This window comes from Amblyomma maculatum, chromosome 10, assembly GCF_055883805.1.
Source record: "Amblyomma maculatum isolate TAMU_Amacu chromosome 10, ASM5588380v1, whole genome shotgun sequence".
NCBI classification, from domain to species: domain Eukaryota; kingdom Metazoa; phylum Arthropoda; class Arachnida; order Ixodida; family Ixodidae; genus Amblyomma; species Amblyomma maculatum.
The window spans coordinates 166251177-166272949 of NC_139353.1; the positions used below are offsets into that span (position 1 = coordinate 166251177).

At 44.2% G+C, this 21773-nt stretch overlaps 3 protein-coding genes and 1 long non-coding RNA gene across 5 annotated transcripts; 2 read left to right on the forward strand and 2 right to left on the reverse strand.

Annotated features, from left to right (window-relative positions):
* Positions 1-6910: 6910 nt before the first annotated feature.
* On the reverse strand, positions 6911-12295 carry LOC146177858 (uncharacterized). Its single transcript, XR_014701098.1, has 4 exons — positions 11991-12295; positions 11061-11146; positions 10762-10827; positions 6911-7006 (listed from the first exon to the last, which is right to left on the reverse strand). It is a non-coding gene; the product is annotated as an uncharacterized LOC146177858 (long non-coding RNA).
* Positions 12296-12575: 280 nt separating this feature from the next.
* Positions 12576-14520, forward strand: LOC146177859 (uncharacterized). The gene is made up of 4 exons (XM_084581649.1): positions 12576-12886; positions 13492-13591; positions 14268-14421; positions 14503-14520. The coding sequence occupies exons 1-4, from the start codon at positions 12676-12678 to the stop codon at positions 14518-14520; spliced, it is 483 nt and encodes a 160-aa protein (XP_084437775.1). The 5' UTR covers positions 12576-12675.
* Positions 14521-14631: 111 nt separating this feature from the next.
* LOC146177860 (uncharacterized) lies at positions 14632-15874 on the forward strand. Its single transcript, XM_084580619.1, has 2 exons — positions 14632-15014; positions 15072-15874. Exons 1-2 carry the CDS (start codon positions 14659-14661, stop codon positions 15763-15765), a joined length of 1050 nt encoding a protein of 349 aa, XP_084436745.1. The 5' UTR covers positions 14632-14658; the 3' UTR covers positions 15766-15874.
* Positions 15875-16157: 283 nt separating this feature from the next.
* LOC146177861 (uncharacterized) lies at positions 16158-19225 on the reverse strand. 2 transcript variants are annotated; one of them, XM_084580620.1, is made up of 3 exons: positions 18830-19225; positions 17314-17880; positions 16158-17142 (listed from the first exon to the last, which is right to left on the reverse strand). In XM_084580620.1, exons 1-3 carry the CDS (start codon positions 19139-19141, stop codon positions 16246-16248), a joined length of 1776 nt encoding a protein of 591 aa, XP_084436746.1. In that variant the 5' UTR covers positions 19142-19225; the 3' UTR covers positions 16158-16245. The 2 variants fall into 2 exon arrangements, with proteins under 2 accessions (XP_084436746.1, XP_084436747.1); XM_084580621.1 differs by lacking the exon at positions 16158-17142 and having other exon boundaries at positions 17203-17880.
* Between the last annotated feature and the right edge of the window lie 2548 nt (positions 19226-21773).

Here is a 21773-nt window from a genome sequence, read left to right on the forward strand (position 1 = left end):
GAAATAGACAGTTAAGACCGTTCAAAAGAAAGCCCTCAGATTTATCTACCGCCGTTAAGACTCAATTTTCATCATCGTCAGCCATGTCTTCACTTAACATCTCTCGCTGAACAACGGTACTTCAACTGTTTTATTTTTTTTCATTGCATTATTCACTCGTCCTGTCGCCTCTGTAGTAATGCGTATATCACCTTCGCTAAATTATCTTCTAGCAGAAGATATCATGCGCTTACCCATACAAAAATGATCTATGTACTTCAATGGAAACGTTTATGGTCAGCTATGTCAATCCCCGGACTTTTATAGTCGGCTATAGGGGGTATGCACTGGGGCCTGATCCCCGAGATGGCGCCACCATCATTCCGGCTTGCGCGCCATGCTTACGGTCATTCCGTTCCAGTTATCCGGCAAGATGGCCGTCCGGATAAGTTAGCTGTGTTTTGGAGCCCGCGGATTCATCATTCAACCTGTCTTAGCGTGCACGCATCTGTCAATAGAGAGATTTAGCTTACCGGAGACGTATTACGTCTCCCGGAGACGTACAGACGTATACGTATCGGACGCCTACTGCGCATGCGTGAAAATTGATGTAGACGTATTCGGCTGACACCGGGCAAAACACGTTTTAGCTGTACGTATCGCCCACACGTAAGACGTATCGCTAGACGTACATGCAGATGATGATGATGGCAATCCAATAAAAAAATATAGAAGCTATTTGTAATAAATGCTTCAAATAATGTCACAAAAATGTCACATGCAGATCCCCCGAAGTCATCATGTTGACGTGTTAGCTGTGTTCCGAATAATTATTAATTTGAGCTCACTTTTAACCACTTTGCCACCTGCAGCAAGCCTGAACAATCCAAGCCTAGTTGCATTAAATCCGTTTGTTTTGGTGCTCGCATGGAGGAAGGAAACAACTGCTCGTGTTTGCTGGTGTTCGGTCGTGTGCTAGAATTTGCTCGTGCTATCGGTGCAACCTGCCCACGTTACGTTACATCATGCCGACAGCATCCTTCACTCTTCACGACAGGCTGCTTTTTTGAGCACCCTATCATGGGATGAATTTGAAGACATGCATTAATTTCAACGGGAGCGCGATATTCCAAAGCCTCGAAGGAACTTACGTGAGCGTGGTACCCTTCAACATCGGCGTCAACAACAACATAGTGTTCAACAGGATTTTTAGATTCTAGAAAGAGGATTTCGGAGAGCTGCAGTTAGCCCTCCTAATTCCAAATGAGGTCATCAGTGCGCAGCGTGTCAGGGTCTCCGGCTCCGAGGCACCTTGGCACAGCTCGATTTTTACTTCGGTCATCTACTCTACGATATGACAAGTGGCTTGATCTGCAAGCTCTTCAGCGATTCTCCGAGGTAAGTAGCGCATGGTGTGGTGGCTGTGGTGGCTTGACGGTTACAAGCCAAATTATTGATAGCAGTGCTTTCTGTGTCAAATAAATATGCCCGCCGAAACACGTAAAGCAAAGCTGACTGGCTGTGGCGTTTCAGTAGTCATCTTTGAATGCGAATTAGCGCTAATCCTGAGGTTCAGAGCTTATCAAAACAGTCTAACACTTGTGCGACCGCTTATAGCGCTTTCAAATTTAAAAAAAAAAAGAAAAAAAGGCCGGAGCGGATTTAAAGCGATAAATTCCTTGTGAGAAGCGGGGCGGGATGTCGTATCATCCCGCGTGCACACTGCTACGCACTCTCGCGCTACTCATTGCACATCATCCCCATCAGCTTCCATGTGTGCATAAACGCTACCGAGCCTTCTACTCGATATAACTACGTCAAAACCCTACCATTTTGTAGTCGAAAGGCACCAACGCTCATGCTCCTAGGGATGATGGCATGGGACCAATGCTCTCTGGCGCGTAACGACGTTGTGTCGTTTCTAGCAGGCGAGCAGTTTTGGCTACTGTAAAACATAATATACATTAACGATTGCAGTTGACTCGTGCCCAGTCACCGAGCGTCTGCTGTAATCATATTTTTTTTTTTACGTCAATTAACTTAGGCACACTTGTGCAAAGGCATATATATATACCCCTGCTCTCCAACTCGGTTGTAGAGCTTTGGGAAGGTACTCTCTTGTCGACATCGAATTTAGTGAAACTGTTTAACGTCCCGAATGCAACCAGTGCTATGCTGCTTTTCGATCTTGCCTACTAGCACAGCATAAGGTCATCAACATAAACACTAGCACACTTACAAGTCAATATTTTTTTTATTAAATTAGGGAAGTCCACGGAAACACAAACTGAGAAATACGCAAAAGGTTGTTATCAGCACAAGTTATTTTTTAATTTGCTTCATGTATTAGAAATACTCAACACAGAAATTTCATAAAATTTTATGCAATAATTTAAACAATGTAAGCAATTTTGGATTTGGCCCTTATCGATATGAAAATCTATATTTGACCCTACTTTGACTGAAGGAATTTTTTTTCAGAGTCGTTTCTAGTCTCTTTGTGAAAATAATACCTGTAAACGATCATACTGTGAATACAGCTGATGAAGAGTTGTAATATTCATTGTCACACAATCAGCAGCACTGATTTGCTCTAAAGTGAGCAAATAAATGCTTAGTGGGCTTCTGCTTCAAGCAAAGATGTGAGGCTATTTTGGTAGAAATTAGTTGGAATGTGTTTAATGAAGAGCTATTTTAATTCAGTGCACCATTGTATTGCCGGGGAATGGTAGATGCACATAGGATGCAAAGCGACAAGACAGCGGCAAATATTGTCGTTTCTTGCCAGTTTCGGCTATTTGCTTATGTTGCTAAATGCAGAAAGCCGCTGCCAACAGGCTAAACTGAATGTAGTCTTTTATAAGTTATTTTGCTAGCTTTATGCACAAACTGCTTCGTCTGCTGCAGGCCTATGTTCCCAGTGTTTTTATCTTCTGGCATCAGATTTTCCTGTGATCTCTTCGTATCCTAGACAGTGATAAGGAAGTAGCTATGGAGAAGCAATAATTGAATTTACACTCGCAGTAGTCCACCCTATCATGCTAAAGCTGAGAAAGAAAGCTGTCAAGAATAAAATAGATTTGGCTCATTTCCATCTGCACATCAGCAGAATCTGGCTCATTTTTGATTTAGCACATGATTTCTGTGAAATTCCTGGTCTTTATTTACATCCTTACTGTCTCAAACCGTTTGCAAAAGTGAGATGTATATATGATCTTTCAATTACAAAAAAATAAAAAGAAAATAACCTAGTGTAGGTTTCTGAATTTCGCTTGCTTAAAAAAAAAATCAAGTGTCGATGATAGTGTTGAAAAAATCCGGGAGCACTGCGGAATCTACACTGCAGAAATGTGAAAATCTAAGCGTTGTTGGTGCACACGGTGCATCACGTTTGCTCTCATCATTATGAATTAAATGCACCGTCATTATCATTGCTAATGTCATCACTGCTAATTCCAACTTCATTGTCATCGCTAGTATCATCCTTACAGTAGACAGAGAATTTTGATGTGTGTTTCAAGATCCCGAACGTTGCACAGTTGGCTAAAGCGCTCGGATGGGGATGCGAGGGATAGAGGTTCGGCTCCCAGCGGAAACAGGATTTTAATTTTTTTCTGATGGCACCATCATGACGTCATTTGATTGACAGCTATAGTGTGACCAAACAAACGAATGCCGACAGTATGAGCCATTAAAGATTTTCACCTTAAAATTGATGGGCCTGTACGAGGTAACGCTAGTGAACTCTTCCAAAAGCAATGCAATAAGTATTATGCTACGGCACAGTAAAGAAGGTGCACACTGAAAGATTATTTTCTCATGACCACTTTATAGGGACTCTATAAGCGATCGTTGCTTGCAGCCGCTCCAATTTTTCCTCCTCAGGCGGTGCATGCAAAGGAAGGCCCCCATGCTCAACTGCTGGGGTTTCATCATGGCACAGCAAGACAAATTTGTCGACCGTCTGTGGCTCAGAAGGAGGACTTCTCTGGGCACAAGTGGAGCCTGTGCAGAAATATCAGGCACTAATGTGTACCAATGCCATAGTCTGCCAGTGGGCCATTTAAAGGCAGACGTCACGATGCAGGTAAGCCTGTTCAGTCATGTCTTCATTGCAGTAACTAGCTGTAATATGTTTTTCATATTCAGGGGAGTGCATTTCCAAATTAAAGCCTAACATCTCTGCTGCGAAAATTCCACAAGTACTTTTATATTTTTTGAGTTGGTTTTTGGGAAAGGGTACTCAATGACCCACCTCATGAAAAACAGCATTTCATCTGTAAAGAAACGTGGCACTTAAGTATGTGATGCAAGATTGTGTTAGCATGTGGCATTTTATAAATTTGTAGGAAAAAATTGTATCTAAAAACTTGCAACTGTAATTACATCTCATTATACAAAAAGAAGAGGCACCTGTGTAGACCCGCATTGGTTATATTTTTAATTCTTGCTATCTTTTAGGCATCCTCAAGGAGACGGTGCACTTTGAGAACCTGCAGAAGATCACCATGGGTCATAAATATGGGATCTATAGTGATGCAGCCTACCCCCGATGGCCTCTACTCTACAAGCTGTTTGGAGGTGCCGTACTGCAACCTCATCATGTTGCCTTCAACAAGGCAATTAGCAGTGTTAGGAAAGCTGTAGAGGGGGGTTTGGCAGCGTAGCATGGGATTTTGCTTTTATTGACTATTTCAAGAACCAAACCTTGAGATGGTAACAGGTAGGGCGCATGTATAAAGTTGCGTAATGAACTGCCGAACATCTTTGTACAGCTGTCATGTGTCTATCTACTTTGTCTTGTGTCTGCCTCAGTTGGTCAATACCTTGTGCCTTTTCAGACATAAGTGTCGGCCTACGTCCTGCGGTCAAAAAATTTGGAACATTTTTTTTTAGGCTGCCTTTCTCAGTAAAATATGGACAAGCATGGCAAGCAGCGACCTTCATAGTTGAGGCATTTGTCAACAGTCGCAGAATTCATCTCTGTATTCCTTACAGCAATAATTGCAGCATGCAGTGGTGCATATCTTGTAAATAGGGTAAGTGCACTAGGAAACTTGGACATCAGAAACAAGTGGACAGGAGGCTTGCAGACTCACAACTGGATTTTACTAAGTAACGATGACATATATAAAGTGCACAAAACCGCATGCTCAACGCTATACTTTTGCTTGCTGTATATATGTCCTCTTTCGGTTAGTAAAATACAGTTGTGAGCCTGTGTACGTCCATGTCCACTTCTGTTTCTGTTGTCCGTGTTTTCTAGAACAGTTACTCCATTTCCAAGACGAGCATCACTGCATGCAACAATGCTACCCAAAGATTTATGCTGTTCATTTGTTGACGCTGTTATGCCGAGATGCAGCTTTATGAGTTTTTTTTATGCGAGATGCAGCAATATTTATCTCGATTGATTGCAGCAGTGCATGACTACTTTCTCGTTCTCGTCTCACAGTGTTCAACATGACATGGTGTGTGCGTGGTGGCATTTAGGGTGGCGTGTGATAGTGTTTGTGTTCAAATGCAGGGGTTTTTGCCCGAGTGTTGTGTGCAGCGATATGACAGCTTCGGTTTGCCATCTCGCTACTTGGCGAACTGAAAGGACGCAATGACTTTGGTTCGGCATTGTCTCCCATGCTCCTTTGACTGCGTGACCGTCTACCGGTGGACACCTGACAGCTGTGCTCCGGACCAACGGCTTCACTTGTTCCCAACGCTGACTTCGAACTGTTAGTGGCACGAGATGCTTGTGACCGCAAATATGCACTAGACCACCAGTCTGAACGCTGTACATGAGTTGTGCCGCGTGGGCCGTCTCTAGTGTTTCACCCGAACGGTTGTGTATGCATTTGTGTATTGTCTAGATTAAGGAAAGGTGGCATCTGAGTTATAAAAGTGTCTGTATGTGTAAAGTGCCATCTGCTTTGGCGAACGAGGCGGCGAACCACCACAGCTTGTCTTCGTCAGGCCGTCTGACGGCTTCAGTGAGAACCTGTGCTACCAGATGCAAAAAGTGATGATGCCATTTTATGGTTTTTCACTTCATGCCGCTAATTCACAGCTCATATATTCTTTGATCGCATGTACTGCTAGAGTCATTATTCAGAGTTTTCTGTACACTACTGAATTAATTGTACTCTCATTGAGCTGTCATGTTGTCATCATGCCCGAGACGCTTTGCATTGTAGCCCCATCCAGTAGTGCAGCCAGAGCTCGAGTTTTACCAACGTTGGCATCAACGAATGCCGCGGATGCCCTCTCCCTCTGTTTCCGCACTCTTTTTTGTTTTTTCATAAACTAAAGTCGCCTTTGAATCTCCTAGATTTTAACCCTGCAAAACTGTGTCTAGTCAGGCCAAAGCTATCACGCATATCTTTCTTTTTTTTGCAGCTGTGGGTTTCGCGGACCCTGAAAATCACTTCGTGAGCCCTTATTTGAGAAACACTGACCTATGATATGTTTTTAGCAATTACCACTATGTGACGGGACATTTTGAATTTCTTTTGGTGAAGTGGTGACCACAGGCCACTAACAGTGTTTTCAACGTTGTAGCTGAGGCTCACTTGAGAGAGGTTGCGCACATATTTTTTTTTTCGAGTCATTGCATATGTTTAAAATTCTCACAATGCAAATATTTCTTAAAATATGCAATTTAAAATTAGTGTAATGCCCTTTGCAGATAATTTTGGACCTGTATTTGTGAAACTGTAGCCTTAGCTACTTATGCACCATAAAATGCAAGAACAGAAACACACCGACAGCATTTGTGTTGCAAAAATGTATTTGGGATTTATTTGGCAAAGTGAACATGGTCGAGAGGGTTTTGGAGAAAATAAACTGGTGCTATCTGCAATGTGATATAGTGCCAACATAAATAACTTTCATTCTTTCATCAGCACAATAAGCATCTTGTTGTCAACTGATTGCCAAGATTTCACCAGCTGATCTCCACATGTCCATCTTCACACGGGGCAGTGTTCGTCACCATGTGCTGCATAAAACATCCGTGTTGTATTCTTCTACCTTCCTGGAATGAAAAGGTGCAGTGTTCACAGAAATTACTGTAAAATTAAAGCTGTTATGAGAAAGCTAGAGGTTGTTTAATATTGCTCTCCAGCTGGTATTGCAGTGAATAACTACGCACATGATTATTCATGAAATGTCTGGGCATATGGCATACCCCTATATCATGGCACAGAAGTGCAGCAGTCTCCTCTTGTGAATGCACCTATCGGGGGTGGAATTGCCACTCCATTTGCTCCATTCTGCTCACAAACTGCTTTTCCTGCTCTATCCTGCTCCAAAATGCAATATTGCTCCAAAACTGCTCCAAATTGGCTGTTTTAATGTTCTACCATCAAATTTAGTGCAACACGCAAGCAATGTCTTTGCACCAGTGGCAAAGATATAACGCATCTAGCACTGGGCTTAATACAAACGAAATTTTTGTAAGGGAAGGAAGCATGTGGCATAATAAATATTTTTTTGCAAGTAAATTTAATATGAGTTACTGGCGATTGGAGATAATTGCAAAAAAAATGCACTGTGCATGTGCCGTAGCACCTCCTCTCAGCCTTTAGAATCGCCGGTGGAGGGAGAAGCAAGAGCAGCAAGCGAAGCAGATAGGCGCAAACTACCGTGAGTCGTTCGGAAGGAAACTTGTCCGACTGGAAAAACCACATGAGTTATTCTAATGGTTGTGGTCTAAGAACAAGCAGGCACCTATCGAGCCTCTTTTTCAGTAACAAGCTTGTCGGGCCTACGGCAGAGAAAATCATACTTGAATCGTTATGGGTTGGTACTCCAAAGATGTCACTCTTTAGGAAGCGTCTCAAGAGTGTTGGAAAGCCATACAGGGCCTATTGCCAAGATTTAAAAAATGAGCCCCAGCATTGCTCAAGCAAAGAATGATAAAACTATTGGAAGGAGGTAGTGAAGTAAAAATGCTGAAGGATGAAAAGGCTACCCTTCAGTGCCATCTACATTTCCTGAAGGCACTACTGACCACTGCTCAGGAATTTATCAGCAAAGGCATAGGATCAAAAAGGGATATGCACAAGATAGAGAGCAGAAATGTCATGCCCATTAATCTGAGCTCCAAATTAGTGGCATTGCTTGAGTGCATTGAAGTGGTAAACTTGACATTTGAATCTGTCAAGTCAGAATAGGCAAATGCGTTAGGTCACAAGGTCACACTAGGTGTTCAGTTATAAAGCACACCAGCAAGCATTTTGTTTGCTGCTAGTCTGTTTCAAGTTGTTGGCCGTTGTCTTGTCAGAAATGAGTGCGAAGTTGGAGAGGCATTGAACTTGCATAAAAAGGAAGAGCTCATCTTTTTCTGTCAGAAAGAGAAAAACAATTACTACAATTATCAGAGGCATTTGACCTTAGGAACCTGCTCCATAACATAATTCAAATGCTCCAAAACTCTTGTCTCATTGCTCCAAAGCTGCTCCAAAACTCTTGTCTCGCTGCTCCCAAAGCTGCTCCAAAATGCTTGAGCCTGCTTCCACCCCTGACCTATGTATCAGACCCATTGATGACTGTCTTTAGTGGTAATGGCACATACCCACGGCGGGGAATAGGCCATGGTATATAGCAAGTACAAAAGGTTCATGGACAAGCAATTGGGTATTTTGATAACTACGAATCTTAAACTAGAATTTCATGAAAAAAAAAGAAAGGAAAAGAAAAGGCAGTGAATTCTCATTGTAGCAATCTACCTGGTGTGATTATATAGTTGTGAACAGAATTGCACACAGGTTGTAGGGTATATCCCTTGGCACTTGCCCCGAAGGAGAGGAGAATAAACACAAATAGCATGCCTGAGTAATCACCATTTGAACGATCTAACAGTCACTAACAGTGTTTCACAAGGAAGCCTGCTTTGGCCACTGTTGTTGAAAGTGTTCATCAAAGACAATGCCCACATCGACATATCCATTAAATTTGTTGTACATATATAGGGTGGATCTGGTACATATGATATGGGCGTGTCCAGAAATCTAAAATATAAATCGAGAGACAAAAAATAATTTTGGAAAACTACTGTCGAGCTCACGCCCTGAAACTCTGCTAGGTCTAATCCGACTAGCTGACGTCGCTCATGTCCAAGGACTCCAGGCCGTCATCTTTGCGGATAAGTTGACACCTATCTTGCACCTGTTGGATATTTATTAGTTTTGCCACCACCACATGCAGATGACTGTTCTATTATGACGGGCACTGATGCAGACACGTTGACAAAGCAAAGCAAAGCCTTCCTGTTAACATTATTGTTGTGGTTTCAATCAAACAAACTTAATATAATTTGTTCAAAGACAACGCTGATTATTTTCCCAGAAAAAAAAAATTTTTTTAATCTTGCTGTCAGCAATGAGAGCCGGAACATTACAATTTTAGGCTTGCAGAGAATACTAAGTGTCACGTTCAACAGCAATCTATACAGGGACTTGCCTGTTGCTGGCATATGCAAAAGATTTTCCATGGTATTTGATGTTATTTTATGTCAGTGAACGCTCCTTCTGATGCACATTGAAAACAAATTGAATCATTTTTTCACATCAACCAATGCATTAAGACCACAGTGGAGGGTGGAGTAAACAATATTATAATTTTGCCATCCTTTTCTTGAGGATAAATAAAATTCACCAAATGGGTAATTGCGGTAGAAATGTCTCTATAAAATATTACTTCTGAGCTTTTGCGTTAATTATGCACATGCACAGCAGCATGCTGCAATGACCTAAGAGCTGGAAATGCATCGCGCGTCCAGGCAAACATCACACAAAAGCGTGAAGCCGCAAAAAGAAAAAGCATGTGGGAACCCCGCGCTTTGCCCGATGATGAATACATTCTGGAGAGGGGTGCCTGAGGCCACACCGCACAGGAAGATACGGTGGCTGTTTGGGAGAAGGGACATGGCCATAAAACCATTACACTGATCCATTAGGAGTTGAGTTCTACAGATGCTGTTTTGATCCGCTGTATGTGACATCAGACATGCCCTGTGTTTTTCTGGCAGACAGACTCCTTGTTCGACTATTGCAACGCTATCGAAGTGAAAAAGGAAGTTTCTATGTCTCCTCGCCTGTTCCCAAGGTATGACTGCAGGAACACTGCTTACCAATACTGTTTGATTGACTGGCTGATTGACCCGAAGAGATGTGCCGTTTTTTATTGGCCAAAGTTCTGTGAGAGGGCTGGATTGATTGTTTAAAGGTTTCTTGTGGAGTAAAAAAAAACAATACTGGCCCTGGGCAAGAAGCTCAATAGTCTATCATTGCTATGAACTTGCTTTTGACCTTTTGCTGTTAAGACCTTTGAAGTATGTACATAAGTCTGCAGAAGTGCAATCAAATTTCATTGTTTTTGTTCTCTCATTTTCGAAACGTCATTCTTCTCTCAAACCGAAGAATCAGTCATGCCACCAAATGGAGTGTAGGTTTAAAACAGTCTGAGACAAGCATAACAATACACAAAGCATTGCGATGGTCTCGTGAGTGTGCACCATGAACATGAAAATTTGTGAATAATTTGTTTTCCTACTCATTTATTTCATTTATCGCTGCTTTCATAGGCCATTGCATTTTGTATAATGCACTGTTGCTGCTGCTGGTCCATGCATAGTTTTGGCATGAATGCAAAAGCTAACAACTAGGTTCTAGTGCAGTTGTACTAAGCAGTCTTGAGTTTTAAACTATAGTAAGTTGTTAAGGCATTGAGATAAATAAAACTTTTTACAAATTGGTGCTGCTCAAAATAACGTAAATATGTCCTCACCCCTCAAGGGCACTGACTGCAGGCTTGGTGTTGACGGCAGCGGCTCCACACTGTGCAGATTTGTGGCTGTGCCATGGAAGCAAGCAAACAAATGAAAGAAATAATTATTTCTGCAGCCATGAGATCTTGGGCTGTTTTCCGGTGCATAACAACATGCACGAGCTTACTTTAGCACTCTGGCTACACTTTGTACACTGCAGTAAGAGAATCAAGACTGAACATTGCAGTGCTTTGTAAATAGCTGTAACATGTTCAACAAGAACATTGAAGAAAGTAATATAAGAAGTGTTGTCGCTTACTATTCCGGGAGTTGTCATGATTGCTTTCATCATCATGAGTCTCTCTGGGCACCATGTCATTCAGGCACTTGCAGGCTCATTTTCATCTGAAAGGGAATAACCATATGAGACACAGATGATTGGTAATTAACTTGCCAACATAATACAGGATCTAATTGTGCAGCTGAAAGTTGCGCCAGGACACTAGAAAAGTGCCACGACGCAGACACTGTTGCCTTCATTCAATGCAATGGTCCTTAACAAGGATCCTTTTTTAATTTTCAGGTGTTTTTATAACATAATGAGCAAACCAGTTCAGCCTCTGCGACTTGTAAATGCTAATAAGACTTCCAGTGCCTGAATGTTTTGTCCAACAGCATAAAATACTTCATTTCACGTGCTGACACAGGGACACAAGCTCATAAGCTTGGAGCAAAAAAAATTAAATGACCTCTTGCAATATTTGGCTTTGGCACTGCATTCAGCATGTGCTGTTAGCTAATGGTGCCAGACAATTGTCTGAGAAGATAAAGTAAATCATCTTGCAAACAATTTTCATTTATTGTGGCTCCTGGTGGCTGTGCACATTTACATGCACATGTAAACAAAAGCAGCTACACGACGTGTATTATTATGCAACTCGAGCCATTCTTAGCAAAAATGCTGAAATATCATGTATCTAATTCGCACAACGTAAGTGGCTTTTTACTTTGCGCTGCTATTCCCCAGCAATCGACTAGGCGGTGTTCAGACGGGCGGGCCGTATGTATCGTGGGAAAGCATCATCCACCACCACTCCTACTCGGAGCGCACGCGATCGGCCGAGTCACTGCCATTCCAAGCTACTCGAAAGTGCCGTTTTCGTCACATATGATAACTAATTGTTCCGCTCGGACAGTCCGCTGTCCAGTCCGATCGTCTGAACAGAGAAGGTAGTGGGTAGTGACTTACCAGAATCATTTTTTTTTTTCTGACGCTGGATGGCTTGCAAAGGCCTTTGCGAACGCCTTCATTGCGCAGCGGAGCGAGCGCTCGTTCGCCGTCGGCGGATCCCTAGAAATCGTTGCAACTTCTTTCGACGGCGCCTTCTCCCTGCGCTGTACAGTGTATGTAGTACAGGATGGTGGCGATCTCGAGCTACTTGCTGGTCGTCCGCCGCACTGAAATGCTTGCGCATGATGTTTTCTTGGCACGGCCGGGGCAAGGGTATTACAGCATTTGATGACGCCAATGTGAAAACGGGAGAACTATGTGGCCCGTTGCGCACAGCAACACTCTACAAGCACTCGTAGCACCATCCCATCGGCGCTTGGCTTAGCTTGGCGGCTTGGCTCCATGGCTGCTGAAATCTCGTGAGATCTCGCGAGATTACGGCAAGCTGGACGTCACGCGGCATACGTCTCCGGAGTACGTCTCCAGCGCCTGTACGTATCGGCAGTTTTCACGCATGCGCAGTAGGCGTCCGATACGTCTACGTCTGTACGTCTCCGGGAGACGTCATACGTCTCCGGTAAGCTAAATCTCTCTAATGTGAGCAACGTGTTCGCAGTGCTGCCGTCTTTGGTTGTTACGAGTGTCAAAACTATCATTGCATGTTCACGAGTACCTGCGGTGCCGGCGTGTTGCACACGCGAGAATGGTGAACTGCGTTGTGTTTGGCTGCAGCAACCACACAAAAAAGAAGCCCGGCGACCAAAATGTCGCACAGGTGGGCTTCTTTTCCATACCTAAGGTTGTAAAAAACCAGTGCCCTCGTAGGAGGGCAGAGTGGTTTCGCCGGATCAACCGCAAGGACTTGAACCACTCAGCAAATCACTACCGAGTCTGCGGCAAGCACTTCATCTCAGGTGAGCGAATTAAGATGCCTAGATGGGTTATTGCCAGTTCAATGTACATTTAACGATGACCAGCGCAGCTCAGCAGTACCGTCTCGTAGGTGGCAAGGGTCAGCGACAGTCGCTACTAAAACCTAGCATCCGCGCGACGACCTCGACACGGCACTTTCGTCCAATTTATTGATGTTAGCGCTTGAATGATTGCTGTGTTTTGTACATTGTTTCAAAAAGGAATAAGCTCTGTGCCGAATGTAGCAAACGTTGTTATTATGCCTCAATTGAGTAGCGCTGTGCGGACGTGTACACATATGCACGGTAGAAGGAGAAACGCGTTCCGATTAATTTTGGCAGGAGATCGAACTGCGTCCTTCTGAACCAGCGCTGTAGATTTGTCGGTTCTACTGATGACCCGTGCGTCTCGCGTTTTCGGCGACTGCACTTCCGCGAACACGTATGAGCACAACTCGAAAAAGTGCAGAACTCGATAAAGAGACCTAGAGCAGTAGAATAAGCTAGACCTCTCTACTTTATTGTAGTTTTCGTATGTAAAATTCCAGCATACATGGAACACTCTGATGAATGCAGTTGTTTAAAGGTTGACAGTTTATTTTTTGCAGGCCGACCAGCATATGCAATGGCCGAGGCAGACCCAGACTGGGCACCATCTCTTCACTTAGGGCATGGCAAACATGTGGACTCTGGAAGTTTGGCTTCCAGGTAGGTGTTCTTATTTCTCCAGGTGCCAGTTACCCTACGAAAATATTCCTATGTTCAAGTGGTTTATGCCTCCAGCACAAAATTATTGAGGACTTCACTAATTTTGGTGGCTCATGCATGTTTCACTGACGATAAGAATTCTAGGGTTGTATGTAGCCTCCTTTGCACAAAGAATGTGTAAGCAGGTCAAGTTCTGGGGGTGGCCCACCTAAATATGGAAGCCAGTGGACTTGATTTAGGTTAGACATCAGTGTTGGTCATAATATGACCAACACTTCAATACCTAGTCATATGACGAGGAGAAATTTTGGCTGTCCAGGGGGAAAATTCTGCGGGTGGGGTCAGACCACCCAAATTTTGAGATTATCACTAATACTAAAATTAGGTTGGACACCTAATTTGATCAAATCAAATTTTGTGTGTCCTGAAGGCCAGTTTTGCGGTTGCGGCCAGACATTTCCTGCACTCTTCTTTGCCGAGGGCTCCAGTGCAGTCTTCTGGCTATGGGACCCTTGCCTATTTTTATGCACTGTGTAAATATGTTCAAGGTCATTAACTTTCACTTTCAAAAAAAAAAAATGTTGGGCTAGTTGGTTCATCGAGAGGAAGGGCTTGTGTAGCAGCACTGTTTTCAGTCACCATGAGTCTGTTCATGCTTATGCGTTAATATTTCCAGGTACAAGAGAAAGCAAAGACGCTCAGAAAGAAGATCCAGTCCCCTCAGAGAATGTCAAGTGAGCCCGAACACAATGACGGATAATGTTTTTTCCGAGGACACAGTTTCATCAGCCGAGGATGAAGAATCGGCTCAGCCGCCAGTTTCTATGGAAGTCTGTGAAAGTACAGGTAATAAGTAATACAAGTTTTATTCTGTATATCAATTCAATTCACTCTATTCCGTTTGAAAATAGTGGTACAAGAACGGGTGACAAAAGCCCCTGCGACCTTAGCAAGCTGCTAGTTTGGGACCATGCAATAAATGCACAGAATTGCGTACCCATGTGTCAATAACGAAAAATTGTGTAGCCTTTTACAATGTATTCTGTTTGGAAGAAATTCCTGGTACTATGATCATGCTTATCTGCATTTTTTCAGGGAAGGCTGACTTCAGTCAAGTCACCGAGTTAACAATGGCTAACCTAGGACAGCTCGAGGAAGAAAGCAGGCATCTCCTCTCAGAGCTTGCATCCACAAAAGAGAAGCTTGGCATGCACATTTTATCAGAAGACATCCTAGAAACAAGAGAGGACATGGTCCAGTTTTACACTGGACTGCCCGACTTTACAATACTGCTTGCCTTCTTCAACGTACTAAAGGAAGGTGTGATGCACTCAAGTCGGAACAGTTTAACGGCATTCCAAGAATTTTTCATTTTTCTAATCCGCCTTCGGCTCAACACTCCTCTTCAAGATTTGGCCTACAGGTATAACCTTATTTGCTTTCTTGTGATGCAAGTTGCTGACAGCCTTTATATTTTCAGGTTCCATGTGTCACAATCCACAGTATCAAGGATTTTCAACAAGTGGCTGGACATGGCCTACGTGCGGCTTTCCCGTACTGTGCACTGGCCTGAACGCGAGACACTTCGGACAACCATGCCCATGACATTTCGCAAGTCATTTGGTGTGGAAGTGGCTGTTGTCCTCGAGTGCTTTGAGATATTCATTGAGCGGCCTTCATCTACGTTACCCCGATCGCATACTTATTCACACTACAAAAGCCACAATACTGTAAAATATCTCATTGGTATCGCACCACAAGGTGTCACATTTATATCTAGAGGATGGTGCGGCCGGACTAGCGACAAAGTTATTGCAGAGACATGTGGTGTTCTCAACAACCTTTTACCAGGGGATATAGTTCTAGCTGATCGGGGATTCACAATTGCCGACAGTGTAGGTTTACATTGTGCAAAGCTGGCCATGCCTGCTTTCACTAGAGGTAAGCAGCAACTATCTGCTGTTGATGTAGAAAAGACTCGAAAAATAGCAAACGTGAGGATCCATGTCGAAAGAGTGATTGGACTTGTGCGTAACAAGTATAAAATCTTAAAGCACACACTCCCTGTAGAAGTACTCACTGCGGAAGAAAATGGGCCAACAGTACTCGACAAGATTGTTTTTGTTTGTGCAGCACTGTGCAATATGAACAACTCAACTGTGCCATTTGGGTGAAATCACACACCATTGTTTCACATAAGCAGTCATTTGAAGGACAAAAAGCACACGAAACAGTGCATTTCTCCTAAGAGTGAGCTAGGATAAAATGTGTCCCATTATTCTCTCTGCATGGATTCTGATTGATTTAATCTGTGCGACACAGATTACGATTTAATCTGTGCGACACAGATTACAAGTTCGAAGAATTTACGGCCTTGCTATGTGCCATTGTTTGTATTATGTATGACAATGTCCCACCAAGCAATGGTGGGACATTTATTTCTTAGGTGATGCAAGTACACTTAGAAAATGGCTGTAAATAAAGGTGTTGTCAATTTTTTTTGTTGCTTTCCCTGCGAAAAGGCAGAGGGAATAGCACTCAGCAGTGAAACTGATGCACACTGCAGATACCACACTGTTTATTTCCTTCACATGTTCTCCACGTGCATCTCACTTTTACACAAAGATGAAAGTTTGTCAGTTGCTACAAACAAATTAGGCCTTCTTACTTTGCTCTGTGCACTCGGGGCAGTACCATTTTTTCCCCTTAGGTGCCCTGTTCAGACCAACACATTGATAGTGGAACCAAACACGTTTGCACGTCTTGCTGTCACACATGACCATTCTGCCTGATTCGGGACCGCTACGTACACAGTACACCTCATCCTGTGGTGCCGAGTCTTCATCACTAACCTCTTGTGGCTGTATACAAAGTTTTTCAGTCCAATAGCGGTAGCATAATTCTGGCAAAATGACCAGCTTAAAGTAAAGCGCCCAACGTTGCAGCATTCTACTGCAAAACTGTGTGTCTTCATAGATTCGAAGAACAATATAATCCTTCAGTGTCCAAACAACAAAATCACAGTATCTCACCTTGCACACAAAAATCTGCATTTGAACCTGGTAGAAGTAACTGTGGTCTGTTTTCAGCATCACTTTGTCATTTTCAATGGAAAGACATGATGAGTCAGACATTGCATAACTCCTGACTGACTCTTCTCTACTGTTATATGGGCATTTCACCTCAAGCACTCCCTGGCCACAACAGTCACAGCTGACCATGCCATCGGGCGTTGCAGCAAGAAATGGTCTTTCTTTGCAGATATGCAGACCTGACTGGCTGAACTTAAAGTTGACATGAATATTCTTTGATGCAGCAACATAAGCTTGTGTGGCCTTTTGTTCGTGTTCCTTTCCCCATGCTGTTTGTGGGCTTGAAAATTGAGCATGTTCGGGATAGCACAGCCTCTTTAGTAGAGACAACGAGGGGTTTGTCGTTGAAGTCCTGCACACAGCCTTGACATTTGAAGCTGTGATACGGCCAGCTCTAAAGGCAAACCACTTGGAGCTCCTTGCCTGCTCTCTGGTTTCTTTTTCAATCAACTCAGCAACCTGAAAGACAGTGAAGATAAGCAGCAATGTTTTTTCAATGACAATACTACGCATTCACAGTACATAAGGAGACTTAAGCGTCCCCAGTAATTTTTGATATTGCAGGGTAGTACAGCTGCAGGAAAACAGCTACACTAAGAGTAAGAAACATGCTGACTGGAGCTACTGTACCTCATGCTCAATTGACAGGCCTTCAGCCAGGGAAAAGCATTTCTCTCTTGTCTCACTCCACGTGCCCGGAACGTCCTCTTCCTGTAAATTTGTAAGGATGACTTGGGGAAACCTCACTGCTACAGGAATATAATGATGTGCGTAATTGGGTTCCAATGAGAGAAGTGCCGGCCGTCTTCCGCTGCTATGACAGGCTTGAAGAAACTCTGCCCATTCTGCATCTGTGGTCTCCTTGACAGCTCTTCTTTGCTTCTTCTTGCGAAGAGGCTCTTCCCCATCCATTAGCCTTTTCCTCATTGTTAATGACGAAAAATTTACATTCGAAACCTTTTTTGGCTCTACGGATCGCACTGTTGGAGGCAGCCATGAGTTTTCCTTATCCGTACATACTTGCCCGTCCCGTCTCTTGACAACAGCATCAATGTAAAAAAGTACTGCTGCAACATGAGAGCAGGCTTCTCCGAGGCCTGCCTTGCATGTACAATGCGTAGCTTGCACTTCACCATCTTCCTTGATGATAAGCCAAGGTGTCAATGGCTTGTCACTGACTGACTGGGAATGCCGGACCTGCATAAAGGATGGAAATGTGCTGAATGCCACAGAACAAACTACTCCTAGAAACACCAGTTACAATAGAGACTGAAATTAAAAAAAAAAATGTCCGAAACGTTATTGCATATTTTTAACCTTTTCTCTAAAATCGCAGCGTTAGTGAAACCTCCTTATTCAATGTTTCCTTTGCTGTTTTAACCAACTGTAATTTGCAGAGGGCTTTTGATTAACAGGCTCATGGTGCTAAATGCTCGCACCCCCAGAATTGGCTCTCCGAACCCCGCAATTTGATTTGATGAAATTTGGCGTGCGAACTAATTTAAGTATGGCAAACTCAATGGTGTCCTTCACAACTGAAGGGAGCCAATCCCAAAATTTGACCCAACCGACGTCCAAAATTTGACATATTACCTTACTGGTGTTCAACCTAATTTCACTATGATCATCTTAGTTGTGCCTTCAAAATTCAGGTGGGCCAGTCATAAATTTCGCAAGCTTACGCAGTCTCTGCGCGTGAGACTACATACACCCTTGAAAATTTTTTATCCATTGTGCGCCTGAACGTTTAGACAGGCAAGCAAAGCGAACTAGGAACGATACATGAACTCTTTTACACACTTTTGGCTTTTCTATCACTGAAACGTGTACTGCAGTAACGATGCCGTGATCCTAACGAGAAAGCAAGAAAAGCCAAAAGCAAAGTATGCATGACGAAAACGATGAGGTAAAACGGGGTAAATAGCAAAAATCGCAAAAAGCCGAGCCGTGTGACGGCCAGGCGTGTGATAACAGGTTGTGCTCTACGCGCGCTGCATTAGCAAACTGTGTGAAATCAGTCACAATGCCTCTTAGATTTAAGCTTTGCTGTTCACCCCGCTCTCGCCACGTGTAAGCTTCACAGCGGAAAACGCGCATCGTACAAGCATTTTGCAGGCGTCGGGACTAAGAAAGGCAATCCGCTTACCTGACAAACGATGACGACGCGGCCGTCGGACAGCACCTTCAGGCACGGCTGCTGGACCCAACCGCTGGTCAGGAAGTTATGACCCTCCATTGCCTTGTATGCTTTGAATTCCTCTCGCGTCACAAAGCTTGTGGTGTGAACAAGGTAGTCTTTGATATCGGTGAAATCGACGCGCGGGTAGAGAGCGACATCGCGACAAAGTTCTTCGCCTCGAAGGTCCAGCGGATCGACGCCGTCACAAAGACGCACCTTTTGCAAGTAGCGAGTTTTTTCTGCATCACACAGCTCGCGTGCGTAGGCACTTAAGCGCATTTTGTGCAAAATCCACAATTCCACTCACGGAGGGTAACAAGCGCGGGACGAAGGCACAAGCGTCGCGTCTGCGCGCGTCTCACTGCAAGCAGCACTGCGCCGCCACGTCACGACCGCAAAAATGGCCGCAGTTGCCACCGACACTAGCGCCCCTAGTGTCTGACGTCATGTGCATAGCCCCTATAAAGTGCCATTGAAATATTTATAGGCAACTATAGAAAATTCTATACCAGTTTGTCTATAGCTTCTGGACCATACAAAATCTCTTTAGCTAACTATAGAAAGCCATATGTCCATGAAGTTATAGACTATTAGTCATACAGTTATCTTTAGCTGTCTATACAAATTTGAATGGCTTTAAAGCTACAGACTGCAAGCCAAAAAACCAGTTTTAGCAAGCTATAGAAAAGTTTATGCTCCTGAAGCTATTAAATATTAGTAATACCGATATCTTTAGCTGTCTATAGAAATTTGAATGCCTCTAAAGCTACAGACTACAAGCCATATAAGCTGATTTAGCTAGTATAGAAAAGTGTATGTTCCTGAAGCTATAGACTACTAGTCATACCGTTACCTTTAGCTGTCTATAGAAATATGAATGTCTCTAAAGCTACAGACTACAAGCCATATAAGCTGCTTTGCTGACCATGGAACAGTGTATGCTCTTAAAGCTATTTACTATTAGCTGTCTATAGAAATTTAAATGGCTCTAAAGCTACAGACTGAGCCATATAAGCTGCTTCAGCTGGTGTTACGTTTCTCCACCGACAAGTGGGGCAGCTGACGTGGCCACCGCATAGCAACAGGCAGTACCGCGAGCGGATCGGCCATTTCGGCGCCGTTCATCGGCCGCGCAACGCTTCCTCCCGCGGACAAGTCTCAACGTGATCCTGCCACGCGCCAAATGTGTGTGCGTGCGTGTGTGTGCAAACGCCGGCCAAGCCTGGAGCTCGTGAGAGAGTGCGCCGCCCTCGCCCGTCTGCAGGAGGTGGAGGAGATGCGTTCGGACCACCTGCGATTGAGTCATCCCATCTTGCCCAGACTTGTTGGGCGCTCCATTTCCTGTGAGGGTTTACCCTTTCCCTGTGAACTGGAAAACCTATAAAAAGCAGCGGCCGACTCCGCTGAGAGAGAGACTACTTTGACGCGCCGTTGTTACGACGCTAGACACCAGCTGTGTGAGAGTGTCTGTAATCTCTCCGGGTCAGCTTCACTGCCCGTTTCTTCATGATGTTGCAGTAAAGGTTGTTTCGTTGTCTTTGCTGGCACCTTTGATGCCGTCCGCCGTCCACGTAGCCGCCAGGCTAACGCTACCGAGGGACCGCGCGCCGCACGTAACAACTGGCGTCAGCGGTGGGATGAGCACGCGAGCCACGAACGTAATAACTGGTGGCAGCGGTACGCTACCCAGGCGCACGCAACCCAAACCTAACACTGGCTATAGAAAAGTGTATGCTCCTGAAGCTATAGACTAGTAGTCATACAGTTATCTTTAGCTGTCTATAGAAATGTCAATGCCTCTAAAGCTCAAACTGTAAGCCATATAACCTGTTTTAGCTGGCTATAGAATATTCTATATACCAAAAGCTATAGACCAGTAGGCGTACACCCTTATATGAAAGTACATATATCGTCGGTTTGAATCCCTCGTGCGACTTGCACTCTAGCTTGATTAAGAGTTGTGTGCTGTATGCAATGAGAAACTGTATGCCATCAACTACAACGCTGTACGACAAATGGATTGGGTCACAATCTTGGTATAACTGGTGGGAGCCCTGTCGCCGCATGGAGGTACGCCTGCGATGAGTACCTCCGACCCATGCTGGTTTTAGTCGTTGGAACTGCTGGCCAATTTTCAGTTATTTATTCATGGAATTGAAAATAAACGTCCGATGATATAGAGCATATGACACATATGTACATACACACTTGCGCATGCACAAACACACGCGCACGCACATACACACACGCGCGCACGCGGAATATTCCATAGCTGACCATACAAAATGCTAAAGACTGCAAATACTTACATTAGGACACCAGAATTAGTCCATAGGTTATAGGCTTCAATAGCAGGCTATAGCTTTTTGGGCTAAGTATCTAAAGCCGACGATACGCGCGATTTTCTATAGCTGGCCATAAACGCTTGTATGCGACTATAGAAAATGCTAGACTGCAGCAGGGGTGTGAAACTCCCTATACCTCCCAGCGGCCACGAATTACAGACGCTAGCGCCAAACTCCCCATTATAGGATTATAGCAGGAGGGGGCGCGTAAAAAATGGACTTGACGGGGGAGGCCGTATAGCGGACTGGTCGAAAAAAACGGTGCGCTGAAGGGGGTGTCGGTAGGTTGCTTCAAGCAGCGCGGGTCGCGCGCTCGCGTGCGCCCGTGCCCGGGAAAACGCTCTGCCCGTGGATTTTCTACCGCATCATCGTTCTGCCGCGGCGCGACCGGCTCGCGGCAGGAACAGTGAGATGGAAAGAAAAACCACAAGCATAGCGCTCTCGAGGGCGCGGGCGCTCGCGAGCGAGCGTACCCGACCGCAGTATAGAAATAGCACAGAGAACAGCAGATATCGTTTCCCATTTTTATTAAGTGCACGTGAAACAGAAAATGAAAAGATGCGACA

Bases quoted from the DNA above. Each gene is read 5' to 3' on its own strand.
- LOC146177859 (XM_084581649.1), top strand. From the start codon at position 12,676: ATGGTGAACTGCGTTGTGTTTGGCTGCAGCAACCACACAAAAAAGAAG. The intron at 12,887-13,491 runs GTGAGCGAATTA...TATTTTTTGCAG, and splicing joins CGGCAAGCACTTCATCTCAG to GCCGACCAGCATATGCAATG. The intron at 13,592-14,267 runs GTAGGTGTTCTT...TAATATTTCCAG, and splicing joins TCTGGAAGTTTGGCTTCCAG to GTACAAGAGAAAGCAAAGAC.
- LOC146177860 (XM_084580619.1), top strand. From the start codon at position 14,659: ATGATCATGCTTATCTGCATTTTTTCAGGGAAGGCTGACTTCAGTCAA. The intron at 15,015-15,071 runs GTATAACCTTAT...TTATATTTTCAG, and splicing joins CTTCAAGATTTGGCCTACAG to GTTCCATGTGTCACAATCCA.
- LOC146177861 (XM_084580620.1), bottom strand. From the start codon at position 19,141: ATGCGCTTAAGTGCCTACGCACGCGAGCTGTGTGATGCAGAAAAAACT. The intron at 17,881-18,829 runs GTAAGCGGATTG...TCCTTTATGCAG, and splicing joins GCGTCGTCATCGTTTGTCAG to GTCCGGCATTCCCAGTCAGT. The intron at 17,143-17,313 runs GTACAGTAGCTC...ACTGTCTTTCAG, and splicing joins GCCTGTCAATTGAGCATGAG to GTTGCTGAGTTGATTGAAAA.